General features: G+C 45.2%; 1 protein-coding gene across 1 annotated transcript; it reads right to left on the minus strand.

The window, feature by feature from the left end:
* Positions 1-10306: 10306 nt before the first annotated feature.
* Positions 10307-14468, minus strand: LOC123152452 (premnaspirodiene oxygenase-like). The gene is made up of 2 exons (XM_044571990.1): positions 13960-14468; positions 10307-11601 (listed from the first exon to the last, which is right to left on the minus strand). The coding sequence occupies exons 1-2, from the start codon at positions 14416-14418 to the stop codon at positions 10534-10536; spliced, it is 1527 nt and encodes a 508-aa protein (XP_044427925.1). The 5' UTR covers positions 14419-14468; the 3' UTR covers positions 10307-10533.
* Between the last annotated feature and the right edge of the window lie 1069 nt (positions 14469-15537).

Here is a 15537-nt window from a genome sequence, read left to right on the forward strand (position 1 = left end):
GTAGCAGAAATTCAAAATTTGTTACGCATCACCAAGATCAATCTATGGAGTAATCTAGCAACGAGGGGAAGGAGAGTGCATCTACATACCCTTGTAGATCGCTAAGCGGAAGCGTTCAAGTGAACGGGGTTGATGGAGTGGTACTCGTCGTGATCTAAATCACCGATGATCCTAGTGCCGAACAGACGGCACCTCCGTGTTCAACACACGTACAGCCCGGTGACGTCTCCTACGCCTTGATCCAGCAAGGGGAGAAGGAGAGGTTGGGGAAGACTCCATCCAGCAGCAGCACGACGGCGTGGTGGTGGTGGAGGAGCGCGGGACTCCAGCAGGGCTTCGCCAAGCACTACGAGAGACGAGGAGGGAGAGGGGTAGGGCTGCACCAGCAGGGAGATTGAATCGCGTGTTGGGCTGCCCCTTTGCCTCCACTATATATAGGGGGAGAGGGAGGGATGCGCCCCCACCTAGGGTTCCCACCCCAAGGGGTGCGGCAGCCCTAGATCCCATCTAGGGTGGCGGCCACAAGGGGGAGAGGGGGAGGTGCACCTAGGGTGGGCCTTAGGGCCCATCTGCCCTAGGGTTTGCCCCTTCCCCTATTGGAGGCGCCTTGGGCCTTGGTGGGAGGCGCCCTAGCCCACCTAGGGGCTGGTCCCTTCCCACTATTGGCCCATGTAGGCCTCCGGGGCTGGTGGCCCCACCTGGTGGACCCCCGGACCCCTCCGGTGGTCCCGGTACACTACCGGTGATGCCCGGAACACTTCCGGTGGCCAAAACCATACTTTCTATATATCAATCTTTACCTCCGGACCATTCCGGAACTCCTCGTGACGTCCGGGATCTCATCCGGGACTCCGAACAACATTCGGTAACCGCGTACATACTTTGCCTATAACACTAGCGTCATCGAACCTTAAGTGTGTAGACCCTATGGGTTCGGGAGTCATGCAGACATGGCCGAGACAACTCTCCGGTCAATAACCAACAGCGGGATCTGGATACCCATGTTGGCTCCCACATGCTCCACGATGATCTCATCGGATGAACCACAATGTCAAGGACTTAATCAATCTCGTATACAATTCCCTTCGTCCAGCGGTACGATACTTGCCCGAGATTCGATCGTCGGTATCCCGATACCTGGTTCAATCTCGTTACCGGCAAGTCTCTTTTACTCGTTCTGTAACACATCATCCCGTGATCAACTCCTTGATCACATTGTGCACATTATGATGATGTCCTACCGAGTGGGCCCAGAGATACCTCTCCGTTTACACGGAGTGACAAATCCCAGTCTCGATTCGTGCCAACCCAACAGACACGTTCGGAGATACCTTTAGTGTACCTTTATAGCCACCCAGTTACGTTGTGACGTTTGGCACACCCAAAGCACTCCTACGGTATCCGGGAGTTGCACAATCTCATGGTCTAAGGAAATGATACTTGACATTAGAAAAGCTTTAGCAAACGAACTACATGATCTTGTGCTAGGCTTAGGATTGGGTCTTGTCCATCACATCATTCTTCTAATGATGTGATCCCGTTATCAACGACATCCAATGTCCATGGTCAGGAAACCGTAACCATCTATTGATCAACGAGCTAGTCAACTAGAGGCTTACTAGGGACATGGTGTTGTCTATGTATCCACACATGTATCTGAGTTTCCTATCAATACAATTCTAGCATGGATAATAAATGATTATCATGAACAAGGAAATATAATAATAACCAATTTATTATTGCCTCTAGGGCATATTTCCAACAGTCTCCTCGCAGTTTAGTTCAGCCCCGAGACAGTGGACGGTCTTGTGTACCAAGCGCCGGACATGTTTGCTTGATTGGAAGTAAGCTGTCAATATAAATTGAGATCTATTAATTATTCAACTGGTTCAAATAATCTCATATCGAAGACATAAATATGGTTGAGAAACTCACATAATGGTAGAACTGGAGGCGTCTGCACATCGACCCAGATGTCTCTATTACCTTCAATATCATCTTCCGGACGAATATCAAAGGTGATAACCATATCAGGCTCAAATGCATAAGCCTTGCATAGTGCTTGCCAAGTTTTGCATTCAAAATAGGTGTATGTGTCTACATTGTATAATTTGACGTTGAAGGTATAACCATGCTCGGTCTTCAAGTAACTCTTTTTACCTCCATAGTTTCGTTAGGACTGAAACCTATCTTATCCAAGACAAAAAATTTTGCATGGCAGGGGATACGCTAGTAGAATAGTGAAAAATTAAAATTAAAAGTTGAAGCAAATGAAGCATAAGTCATGCTTAATTACGAAAAAAGACTTGTCGTTGTGACTTACTGTATCCACTTCGAAGTTCTCATCCAGCTTGATACTGAAGCGTCTATCATCAACTAGAAAATTTCTGTTGCACAGGCCGCGCTGGTCTTCGCAGTATTCGCACATAATGAAATCGTGTTCGTCGTCAGACGACATTCCTATGTTCATAGGTGAAACATTAAACACTTATTAGTTCTATTAATTCAACTAATTTTGTTAATTCAACTAGTTCAACTAATTAATTGAACTAATTCAACTAAGCACTTACGAAAAATATACCTAATTAATTGAACTAATTTAACTAACTAGTTCAACTAATTAATTCAACTAATTCAACTAAACTAGTTCTATTAATTTTCTTACTAAAAATAAGGTAGCTAGTTCTATATAATGAAATGTTAATTAGATAATGAAATCTCATATAACTAAATTAAATATATATCTAACATATAATTTATATCTAATTCATCTAACATTTGACATTAATATCTAACATATGTTCATATATAGGTGAAACATTAAACACTTACTAGTTCTATTAATTCAACTAAATAAACTAGTTCTATTAATTCAACTAAGCATTTACTAAAAATAAACTAGTTCTATAAATTTCTTACTAAAATAAAGTAGGTAGTTCTATATAGTAATATTTTGATTAGGTCATCAAATCTCATATATACCTAAATTTTCTTACTAAAAATAAACTTGTTCTATTAATATTCATACTAAAAATAAACTAGTTATATTAATTCAACTAGTTCAAATCTCATATATATACCTAATTAATATCTAGCTAATTCATCTAAAATTGATATTCATATTTAACATCTTTTCCATATAATTCATCAAACATTAACATTCTAACATTATTATCCACGTAATTTATCTAACATTAATCTAAACAACAGAAAATAGAAAATAAGTAAAAATAATGTGTGTGTGTGTGTATGTGTGTGTGTGTACGAGCGGGGGGCGACGGCGTACGGGCGGCGGCGGGCGATGCGACGGGGACGGGCGGCGGGCGAGGCGGCGGGGGCGACGGCGGTGACGGCGACGACGGGCAGCGAGGGCGGCGCACTATGGGCGACGCGCGCAGCGAAGAAGTTGGATCGAGAAGAAGTGGTGGTCGATGAAACTGATTTTTTTCGTAAGTGTCATATATATAGGAGGGGTCTTTAGTACCGGTTGGAGCTACCAACCGGTACTAAAGGCCAATTTTCGCCAGGCCAAGGGGCGGGAAACGGCCCCTTTAGTACCGGTTTGTGCCACAAACCGGTACTAAAGGCCCAATTGTTAGTACCGGTTGGAGCTATCAACCGGTATTAATGGTTGTGCGCTGCCACCGGCGGTGCACAATGTTTAGTCCCACCTCGCCGAGCGAAGGGCAGCCGCACTGGTTTATAAACCCAGCCGCGGTTGCTCCTTCGAACTTCTCTATATAGCAGGCTTCTCGGCCTAACTAGGGCGCGCTACCCTGTGAGTCTGCTGGCCCTTCTGGGCCTGCATTTGCACACCCTAGGTCTGGCAGGCCCACTAGGCAGCGCCCCAACAAATTTTTTATATAGTTTTTTTCTTTTCTGTATTATTTATTTTCTTCTATTTATTTTTGAGTAATTTTTTATACAGTTTTTTTCTTTTCTGCATTATTTATTTTCTTCTATTTATTTTTGAGTAATTTTTTATATAGTTTTTTCTTTTCTGCTTTATTTTTTTTTCTATTTATTTTTGAGTAGTTTTTTTGTGACCCTCTCTACTCTTTCGCACATGCTATGCGGGTGAAATGATAATACCATTGCAAGTTTCAACATTTTCAGAATTCATTTTGTAGTGATTTTCAATTTCACGGTCATTTAGCTCTCTAAACAATTAGGTAAATGACTGAAAAACAACAAATGATGTCAGAACATGTTGGAAATTGATGACGTCGCTTTGAATGTTGCATACTGAACACAAAATAAGTCCGGAGTTCAAATAAGTTTAAGAAACATTGAAGTGCCCGTGTAACAGATGAGTTCTCGTCCGAAACACTGATACTCCGAAAGAGTTTGTCCAGTTTATACACGAAGTGCGTCCAGTTTTTGCCGTGACCCTCTCTACTCTTTCGCACATGCTATGCGGGTGAAATGGTGATACCATGCCAAGTTTCAACATTTTCATAATTTATTTTGTAGTGATTTTCAATTTCACGGTCATTTAGCTCTCTAAACAATTTGGTAAATGACCGAAAAACAACAAATGATGTCAGAACATGTTGGAAATTGATGACGTCGCTTTGAATGCTGCATACTGAACACAAAAGAAGTCCGGAGTTCAAATAAGTTTAAAAAACATTGAAGTGCCCGTGTAACAGATGAGTTCTCGTCCGAAACCCTGATACTCCGAAAGAGTTTGTCCAGTTTATACACGAAGTGCGTCCAGTTTTTGCCGTGACCCTATCTACTCTTTCGCACATGCTATGCGGGTGAAATGATGATACCATGCCAAGTTTCAACATTTTCAAAATTCATTTTGTAGTGATTTTTAATTTCACGGTTATTTAGCTCTCTAAACATTTAGGTAAATGAGCAAAAAACAACAAATGATGTCAGAACATGTTGGAAATTGATGACGTCGCTTTGAATGCTGCATACTGAACACAAAAGAAGTCCAGAGTTCAAATAAGTTTAAAAAACATTGAAGTGTCCGTGTAACAGATGAGTTCTCGTCCGAAACCCTGATACTCCGAAAGAGTTTGTCCAGTTTGTACATGAAGTGCGTCCAGTTTTTGCCGTGACCCTATCTACTCTTTTGCACATGCTATGCGGGTGAAATGATGATACCATGCCAAGTTTCAACATTTTCAGAGTTTATTTTGTAGTGATTTTCAATTTCACGGTCATTTAGCTCTCTAAACAATTAGGTAAATGACTGAAAAACAACAAATGATGTCAGAACATGTTGGAAATTGATGACGTCGCTTTGAATGTTGCATACTGAACACAAAATAAGTCCGAAGTTCAAATAAGTTTAAGAAACATTGAAGTGCCCGTGTAACAGATGAGTTCTCGTCCGAAACACTGATACTCCGAAAGAGTTTGTCCAGTTTATACACGAAGTGCGTCCAGTTTTTGCCGTGACCTTCTCTACTCTTTCGCACATGCTATGCGGGTGAAATGGTGATACCATGCCAAGTTTCAACATTTTCATAATTCATTTTGTAGTGATTTTCAATTTCACGGTCATTTAGCTCTCTAAACAATTTGGTAAATGACCGAAAAACAACAAATGATGTCAGAACATGTTGGAAATTGATGACGTTGCTTTGAATGCTGCATACTGAACACAACAAAAGTCCGGAGTTCAAATAAGTTTAAAAAACATTGAAGTTCTCGTGTAACAGATGAGTTCTCGTCCGAAACCCTGATACTCCGAAAGAGATTGTCTAGTTTGTACACGAAGTGCGTCCAGTTTTTGCCGTGACCCTCTCTACTCTTTCGCACATTCTATGCGGGTGAAATGATGATACCATACTAAATTTCAACATTTTCACAGTTCATTTTGTAGTGATTTTCAATTTCACGATCATTTAGCTCTCTAAACAATTAGGTAAATGACTGAAAAACAATAAATGATGTCAGAACATGTTGGAAATTGATGACGTCGCTTTGAATGCTGCATACGGAACACAAGAAGTCCGGATTTCAAATAAGTTATTAAAAATAAAAAAGAGGTGCAATGCTGGTTAATTTGCTTCAAGCCTTTCGGAATAGTGTAGACTGCACTGCACATAGCTCAGTGCAATCTATGCTATTCCGAAAGGCTTGAAGCTAATCAACGTGCAGGTGAGCATTGCGCCTCTTCGTCATTGTCTTTGCACTCATGGCTTATAAACCGCTCATACTGCATGTCTCTTGGCGAGGTGGGACTAAAAATCAGCTTACTAAGAAACTCTAGTACCAGTTCATGCCATGAACCGGTACTAAAGGTCTTCGTGGGGGCCCTAGCCTGACCACAGCCGCACTGGCCTCATTAGTACCGGTTCGTGGCATGAACCGGTACTAAAGGTTGCCCACGAACCGGTACTAATGATGCCCGCCCGCCTAGCCGTTGGAACCGGCACTAATGGTCACATTAGTGCCGGCTCAAATTCAAACCGGCACTAATATGCTTCACATTTGACCCTTTTTCTTCTAGGGAACCCTAACCGCCTTTTCTTGGTGGAGGGACAAAGGAAGGAGACAACAACTAATATGCACGTCAACTGTTCGCATGGCCCAAAATGAAAACTCACATCCTCTAATATGTGAAGTGTTGCCAGGTATGTCAACATGCCAATCCTGATAGAGCTGCCTACCCAGGTCTGCTCGAGCCCTTGCTTGTGCCCAAGGAGTCGTGGGAATTCATCAATATGGATTTCATTGATGGATTGCCTTAGTCTGGACACGCCAATTACATACCGGTTATCGTGGACAAATTCATCAAGTTCGCCCATTTCTTGGCTCTCTCTCATCCTTACACGGCATCAAAAGTGTCCCTGCTCTACATGAATCACGTCTATTGCCTGCACGGCTTTCCTGGGGCAATCATATCAGATCGTGACCCCATCTTCACAAGCCACTTTTGGCAAGAATTCTTCAAATATCCTGGCACCGGTCTGCCGATGAGTATTGGCAATCACCCACAAACAGACGGGCAGACGGAGTGAGTCAACCAATGTCTCGAGACATTCCTCAGGTGCTTCACTGAAGCCTGTCCTCGTCGCTGGAGCTACTGGATTCCTTTGGCACAATATTGGTACAACTCGTCGTTCCACTCAACTATTGGTATGTCTCCTTTCCGAGCTATGTACGGGCACGAGCCCCGGCAATGGGGGCTCACAACAACCTCGGCCTGCTCTGTTCCCGCTCTTCGCTCGTGGCTCGATGAAAGGGCTACGATACAACATCTCCTACAACAGCAGCTTCACTGTGCTCGCAATCTCATGAAACAGCAAGCAGACAAGAAGAGATCTTTCCGAGCCTTCAATGTAGGCGATCAAGTCTTCCTCAAGCTCCAACCTTACATACAGACGTCTGTGGCAAACAAAGCCAACCACAAGCTCTCGTACTGATTCTTTGGACCGTATCGCATCATTGCACGTATCAATGAAGTCGTCTACAAGTTGCAGCTACCAGAACACTCAAGTGCGCCTTGTCTTCCATGTGTCGCAGTTGCGGCGTGCACGGATCCTTACTTCTTCGACTACCGACCTTCCAGAGTGTTCTGACATTCCTTCTGTTCCAGCATCGATTATTGATTACCGATGGCGCAAGCACCGTGAAACTATGGTGGAGAAAGTCCTGGTGCGCTGGTCCAATCCTGCAGCAGTGCCGGACTCGTGGGAAGACAAGGAAGCTCTTTGCGCTCGGTTTCCTGTAGCAGAGGCTTGGGGTCAAGCCAGGAGAGGGGATGTCAACAACTCTGCCAATCAGGTCCCAGCAAACAGTGACTTACACACATCTATGGTAGACCTGCGCCCACAACGCACCAGGAGGCCCAACCCACGAGTCGCTGGATCGATGATTTTTGGTCGTGGGTTCATGAGAAAAATGAAGTTTTCACCATAAGGTCCGCCTACCTATGCTTGCTGAGACAAAAATGCGGAGAGAGGCATGGCTTGAAGGGCGGTCAGATAACTCTAATAATGAACGGGAGTCTAAGCTATGGGGTAAACTCTAGAAGGTCAACGTCCCATCAAAAGTTAAGGTCTTCTTATGGAGACTTTCTCACCAGTCAATCCCTACATCGGATGTACGCCACCACCGGAACATGTCGACCACCACTATATGTGGGTTGTGCGGCTCCGAAGACTCCTGGCAACACTCCTTGCTGCACTGCACTATTGCGCGATGCGTTTGGGCTTTACAGGATCCTGACCTGGTAGAAGCTTTGAACAATGCAAGGGAACCTGATGCCAAAAGATGGCTATTTGCCTTGCTGTACATGCTATCCACGACTGAGTTTATTCAAGTTGCAGTAACCCTTTGTGCACTTTGGTACTCAAGGAGACAAGTCTTGCATGCAGATATTTTCCAAAGCCCATTTTCTACACATAATTTCATTATGAAATACATCCGGGAACTAGAAGAGTGCAAGCCCAAGCGGGTTCATACAGGAACAGTGGCAAATCAGCGTCATGTCCCTCCAACATTGGATTCCTCCGCCACCTGGTTTTGTTAAAATAAGAGTGGATGGGGCTGTTGCTAGAAATCAGAATGAAGGTTCTTTTAGTGCGGTCTGTAGGGATTCGGCGGGAGTTTACTTGGGCTCATCTGTCATCAGAATTCATGGAATTACAGACCCGCCGACGCTAGAAGCTCTAGCTTGCTGTGAGGCGCTTGCTCTAGCTTCAGACCTAGCATTATCGCATGTGATTATCGCCTCGGACTGTCAGGGTGTCGTCACGGATATACATAACCAAACTGGGGGAATGTATACAAGCATTGTCAAGGAGATAGTAGAGGCGGCAAGAACGATTAATGATTGTTCCTTCATCTTTGAAGGTAGAGCCTCCAACCTCGAGGCATATAGCCTCGCTAAGCACGCTTTCGATCTAGATTTTGGGCACCATGTGTGGCTTTTAAACCGATCAGATCTTCGATGTATTCCTATGAACATTATTGAGTAATAATAAAGTGTGTTTAGACTCATAAAAAAAACTACTTCTACAAGCAGGCGCGACGCTCTGGGCATCCAGAGGATCAGGCACGGCACTGGCGGCGGCTACCTATTGTTCTTTCCCCGTCTGCAACTCCCCAATGTCAGGCAGTTATTTTGTCACATGCAAGATGTAAAACAAACTAGGATGCGTCTAGCGGGCAAACAGCTGCCCTTTAGCGCTGCGTGGCGGCCGGCTATTTTAAAATTTTTTTGTCCCCTTTCCTAATTAATCATTCTAATTAAAAAAGTTTTTCATCTGGATTTTAAATGTCTGCACAACCATCCCTTCGGTGCATGCGTTTTATTCTTTCATGTATTTAATTCGTGGCTTCAAAAACTAAAAAAGCATAACTTTTAATCCGCTTGTCGGAATTAAGATCCGTTTTCACCGCTGGAATCCACGCGACGTGCTCTTCAAAACTAGATACCACATGGGGATGTTTCGACGAACTAGTCTTCCTGCCAACTAAACATCAATGTGTGTGCAACTAGATTAGATTGCCGCGCCAACTGAGTATATGCGTGTGTGCCAAAAAAAGTCCTGCCAACTAAACATCAATGTGGTGTGCAACTAGACTACATTGCCGCGCCAACTGAGCATATGTGTGTGCAACTAGTGTCCTGCCAACTAAACATCAATGTGTGCGCAACTAGACTAAATTACAAGCCAACCGAGCATATGTGTGTGCAACTAGTCTTCCTGCCAACTAAACATCAATGTGTGTGCAACTAGACTACATTACAAGCCAACTAAACATCAATGTGTGTGCAACTAAACTACATTACAAGAGGAGGTTACACATCGAGTTTCGTCGAGGCAATAGACTAGTTGCACATCAAAGTTGTCGTGGTTGCTAGGTTGCAACCTCATACGAAGGTGCAGCTTCAAACATTAGTTTTGAAAAAAAGTTGCACGATGTAGTAATAAAGTTGCACAATACAGTAATAGAGTTGCACAATATAGCATCAAAGTTGGCATCAAAAAAATTTCGTCAAAACATACCCATGCGGGATCTAGTTTCAAAGATCTCGTCGCGAGGATTCTAATAATGAAAACGGATCTAAATTCCGAAGCACGGTTTAAAAGATATGGCTATTTAAAAATTTGAAAACCCGAATAAATGGACATGCGCATCCATGGAATAATGCGGTGTCTTGCCCATATGACCATCCTAGTAATACATGCCACGTCACGAATAAAGACAAAATTTAGACCACAAAACTACATGCATGCGTGCGTAAGACCGGCCGCTCGTTTTCTCTAATTAGTGTGTATGCACCTTTTAGAATTTAGGAAGACACGTACAGAACATGCTTACGAGCATCAGACCACAACCGAAATAAAATATTCGTGAATAATTTCTTTTAACAAGGTATAATAAAGATGCCTACATACACACACATATCACCGTTATGAACGCACCCACAAGCCAAGACATTGGATGCATGTGTAGTCGACAACATGGTGTCTCCACTGGAGGACGTCACTTGTCGCACACTTACTATACGGACGAACACACATGCATGTGTAGTTGCACTGCAAGCAAACGTAGCTACGCCAGGGCGGCCGGGACGAAGGGCGTGGCGATGAGCATCAGCGGCGTGCGGCGGCGCACGCCGAGGCCACGAGCCTCCTCCATGTCGACCTCGGAAACGCCTTCCGGCAGCGACCAGTCAAAGTGGTAGAGCAGACCGACGAGGGCAAGTTCCATGACGGCGAGCGCGTAGTTGATGCCGGGGCACATCCTGCGGCCGGCGCCGAACGGGACGAACTCGAAATTGTTGCCGGTGAAGTCCACGGCGCCGTCCTCAAACCGCTCGGGCTGGAACTCCTCGGCGTCCTTCCAGTACGCCGGGTCCCGTCCGATGGCCCACACGTTGATGACGACGCGCGACTTGGCAGGGACCGTGTACCCTTGCAGCTCGCAGCTGCCAATGCTCTCCCGGGGCACCAGCAGGGGCCCCGGCGGGTGCAGCCGGAGCGCCTCCTTGATCACCAGCTTCAAGTACCGGAGGTTGCTCTCCTGCAGGTCGGCCTCCGTCACCACGGACTTACCCTTGAACGCCTCCCGGATTTGGCCCTGCAACTTCTTCATCACCAGCGGGTTCCGCATCAGCTCCGACATCCCCCACTCCATCGACGACCCTGCCGTCCCCGTGCCTGCCGCGAACATGTCCAGGATGACGGCCTTGATCCTGCTGTTGTCGAGCTCGAACCCAAGGCCGCCTCCCTCCTGCAGGCCGATGAGCACGTCAATGAGGTTCTCGTCCACCTTCTCGGTGCCGCCGACCTTCATCTTGTCAGCGCGGGCGGCGTTCCTCTCGTTGATCATCTCCTCCAGGAATGCGTCCACCGTCCTGTGGACGCCCTGGAGCCTGCGCTTCATGCCGGTGAGTGCGGCGAGCACTGCCGTCCACTCTGGGAAGAGGTCGGGGATGTCGAAGCCGCTCGCCAGGCGCACCCCGGACGTGACGGCGGCCAGGAACTCTGGCGACTTCTTCGGCGTCCTCCCGAATGCCGCCCGCGCAATGATGCTGTTGGTCAGGCCGTGGAACATGACGCTCAGGTTCACGGGTTTCGACGGCCCTGCCTGCCGGATCTCATCCACCCGCATCCTCATCTGAAGGAATAAATGACCCATCGAATTAAACATATTGTTCAAGGCCGTCAATCCATAACATATTGTTTAAATTGTGGGCTTTTTAAAAAAAAATCACCGGCGGATGCAAATCTTATTGTTCTGGAGGCGTTCATATGGATTGGACTCCTGACGAACATTCGCTAGATAACATTCCTGATAGTTCAGTTGTAAATCTTGTTGTGACCGAAAGCATTTCGCAACACAGATATAATTAAACAGTTTTGCTAAAGCACATCTAGATAAGTCAATTTTCTAGAAAGTTAGATTTATAACATTTGGAAAGACCGACATAAAAGTCATACTTGTGGTACTTATAAGTTTCTTTTACGCTAACCGAGCCTCGAATTTTACTTCGACTAAGTTGATTTGTCCTCCAGCTTTCTAACAGCCAGCCTTTTGTTTTTCTTTTTCCTCCAGCTTTCTTTGTTCTCAAACCATTCCACATCCCGTTCTTCTCTTTGGCGTGCCTCGCTGCCGTCCGCTGCACCGTCCCCGCCTCCGACGAGGGCGATGTCTAATCCGGCCCGGAATATACTATAAGCCCTTCTCCCCCTACCAAGGTTAATTTTTTGATGATTTCAAGGGTGGGCGAACATGTTGCTCAAAACAATTTGGTTGGTTTAAATTTATGTGTAAAAAGAACTTGGATCGTTGAATATTCACATCTATTTCAGTACCACAGCAATAGGTCAGTTTTCTTCTTAATTCAGCATCTAAAGTTCGAATCAGTTGCTAGCTGATTAACGAATTAACCATCATGACCGAAATGGTGTTTCGTCCATTCTGTGCTACATTTTTTTTCTTGCTAGCTGTTCAAATTTAAAGTTGTTCAAGGTCAAACAAAAATTTCGTTGATTTGTCTGAAACAATTTTCAAAATTTCGACCTATCATTTCGAAACTCCAAACCTTGCCCCTACCCACACATGTCCACCCTCGGAGTCACCTCCACCTGAGATGCCACATCGTCTCTGGCTTTGACTCGTTCCCGGCATGACCACACAGAGCCCCGCCTCGCCTCACCTCTTCTTCCTTCTCCCACGAAATCAACTTACTCAAATTGCAAATTTAGACAACTTGCATATAGCCGTTGTGCACGTGACTCTATTGTCTTGTGTTGCTTAGAGCTTACTCTGGCGTGTTTAATTTTGTTGCCACGTTTAATTAACTAGTAATTAGTAAGTTCAATATTCAAGAGCACCCCTTGCAGAAAGTATCATACTATAGTATATTACTACTACATCATATATAGAAAGTATTATACTACAAATTTTCAATCTCTATATATTAGGGGGTCCGGGAACCTCAATCGCATGAAGGATATTTTTATGACCGAAAACCCCAAACACACGCATGGAAAACCCGTTTTAACCCCCAAATATCCATTTCTGAGCCCAGACTCATCTGCACCTGTGCTGGAAAAAATCAAAACAAACACTAGAAAAATTCAAAAAATTCTAAATTGTTTTGCATGGTAGATAATTTGGTACGTGAGGTCCGCTCCAATTTTTAGATCATTTGGACATCCAAGAAGCTCTCGGCAAAAAATAAATAAATCTGGGGTCTGTAAAAAAGTTTATTGTTCATGTACTGCTCTAACCCTATTTGTCTTTTTTGCTAAGAGCTACTCATATGTTCAAATAATCTCAAAAAATTAGTGGACCTCACGCAATAAATTATCTATCATGCAAAAAAATCAGAATTTTCTATGAATCATTTTCTGACCGGGTGCCGATGAGTCTGGGCACCGAATCGCTACACTCTTTTAACCCCTCCTTGTATGTGAGTTTTTGCTAAGAAGCCGAAGATAAACTATGTGACTTGTAGTAGTAGCCTCCGCAAGTGGGGGCGGAAGCATTGAAGGACTTCTTTGTTGGTGGTGCTCCTTTGGGTACTGAGGTGTGATTTTTCAGGTTGAAAACCCAAGGTCTGGTTTTTATTGGTTGTGCCTGGCAGTGACCTCATTGAAGGCATTGGTTTGTGAGCGCGGTCTTTCTTCAGGATCAAAACCTACGATTTTTGATCGGGCAACGACAACGCTTGTGCATTGTTTTCTTTTTGGATGCGTTGCTTTTTAAAAACTTTCTTTCTAGACGGGTTGTTGTCTTTTGTGGTGGTTAGAGTGTTACTACTGCGGGTGATTGATTGCCGTGGCAGGGTCATTTTTCTCCTTTTTCTATTTTTATTTTTTTTAGCTGTGTGCCTCCTGAATATTTTATGCATCTTGTTGGTGCAGAGGCTGAGTGTAATTAGTATCTAATTGACATCAATATATTTTATTTTTAAAGCAAAATTGTATCAGCATGCATGGGCGCACGTAATAAGAGCTACATACATACCTCGTCCTCCCTAATGTGGCGGAAGGAGAGCACGCGCTTGGGGCCTAGGATCTCGGCGGCGCAGAGCTGGCGGAGTTTGCGCCAGTAGTCGCCGGAGGGAGAGAAGAGGATGTCGGACGACTGGTAGGTGACGATCTCGGCGGCGAGGATCTTTGGCCGCGTGGCGAAGTTAGCGTCGTGGGTCCTGAGCACCAGCCGCGCCGTCTCCCTAGACGAGACCACCAGCAGTGGCGTCTGCCCAAGCTGCAGCATCATGAGTGGGCCATGCGCGCGGGCCAGATCCCTCAGCGCATGGTGCGGCAGCACGTTCATGAGGTGGTGCATGCTGCCGATCACCGGTAGCTTCCACGGCCCTGGCGGCGCCCTCTCCCTCACCGGGTTCAGGGCCACCCTCAGCACCTGCAGCAGCGCAACCGCCACCGCCGCCAGCACCAGCGATTGGACATACAGCTCGTCCATGGTTGTGTTACCTAGAAGTGCCGGTATAATTGTTGTGGCCAAGAGATGGAGCTGGTTGCTCTGCTGCTCGTAGTCCTACTCGTAGGGGTAATATATAGGGCAAGAGGGCGATGGAGGATACGTTGGAAGCAATCGGTTTCGGATGGTGATACGGGGCCATGAGTTCTTTGTGAGCTGTTATGTTAAGCCAAGGGGAAGATGTGCAAGCACGTTCTACGTTTTGTGTGTCATTGTGTTGGGGGCATTTCTCTTTCATGTTTGCTATTATTATTATTTTTGCGAATCACGTTTGCTATTAATACTGATGACCGATTTTCTTTTCTTTAGACGAGGAAACAGATTAACCCGAGCAGATGGAGGGCCCTAGATTAGACAGGCACTCGAGACGCGCACCAACCAGTCGTCGGGTGGCTGGGAGTACAATGGTATTCCCAATCCCAACTCACCAAGGTTTAAGTTCTAGATTTGACACTGGTGTTTGCATTTTTTTTCTGAAATTATTATTTCAGGCTTTCCGGCAAGGTGCGTTTAGTGGGAGGAGACGTTCACGTCGACTACGAAGACGTCGGTGATGACTTCGTCGGTTTTATAATGATGTACCGGTTCAATATCGCAAATATGCTCAGAGCATCTACAACCAGCCGGATGTCTCAAATCGGTCTCAAACACCCGGGCAAGGGGACCTAAATTTTTTTGGAGTTGTAGTCACATTGTTTGTAAACATGGACATTTTTTCCAGAATTTTTTGGGACACTTAAAATTGATTTATTTGAAGTTGGAGCATGGGGAGCACCCCAAGGATGGGAATACTCGATATTTCCCTGGCAAGGGGAAGATGTGCACGCATGTTCTACCTTTTTGTTTGAACATCAGTAAAGGCGCAAGAGCTCATACATACGTACATACACTCACTTCTATGAACGCACACTCTACCTTTATGAGCATCTCCGAGAGACTGAGTCGGCATGTCATCTTGAAATTTACGAAGTCATCGTAGGCGTCTCGTGGTCGACGGGAACATCTTCTCCCACTGAAAGCTCATCGCCAGAAATCCTGAAATAAATCCAGGAATAATGCGAGCACCAGGACTTGAACCCCCTGGTGGACTGGGGATACCAC

The sequence above is a fragment of the Triticum aestivum genome, chromosome 7A, assembly GCF_018294505.1.
Source record: "Triticum aestivum cultivar Chinese Spring chromosome 7A, IWGSC CS RefSeq v2.1, whole genome shotgun sequence".
Classification (NCBI taxonomy): domain Eukaryota; kingdom Viridiplantae; phylum Streptophyta; class Magnoliopsida; order Poales; family Poaceae; genus Triticum; species Triticum aestivum.

Excerpts from the sequence above, each read along its gene's own strand:
- LOC123152452 (XM_044571990.1), bottom strand. The coding sequence starts at position 14,418 with ATGGACGAGCTGTATGTCCAATCGCTGGTGCTGGCGGCGGTGGCGGTT. Across the intron at positions 11,602-13,959 it reads GCCACATTAGGGAGGACGAG|ATGAGGATGCGGGTGGATGA; the intron begins GTATGTATGTAG and ends TTATTCCTTCAG.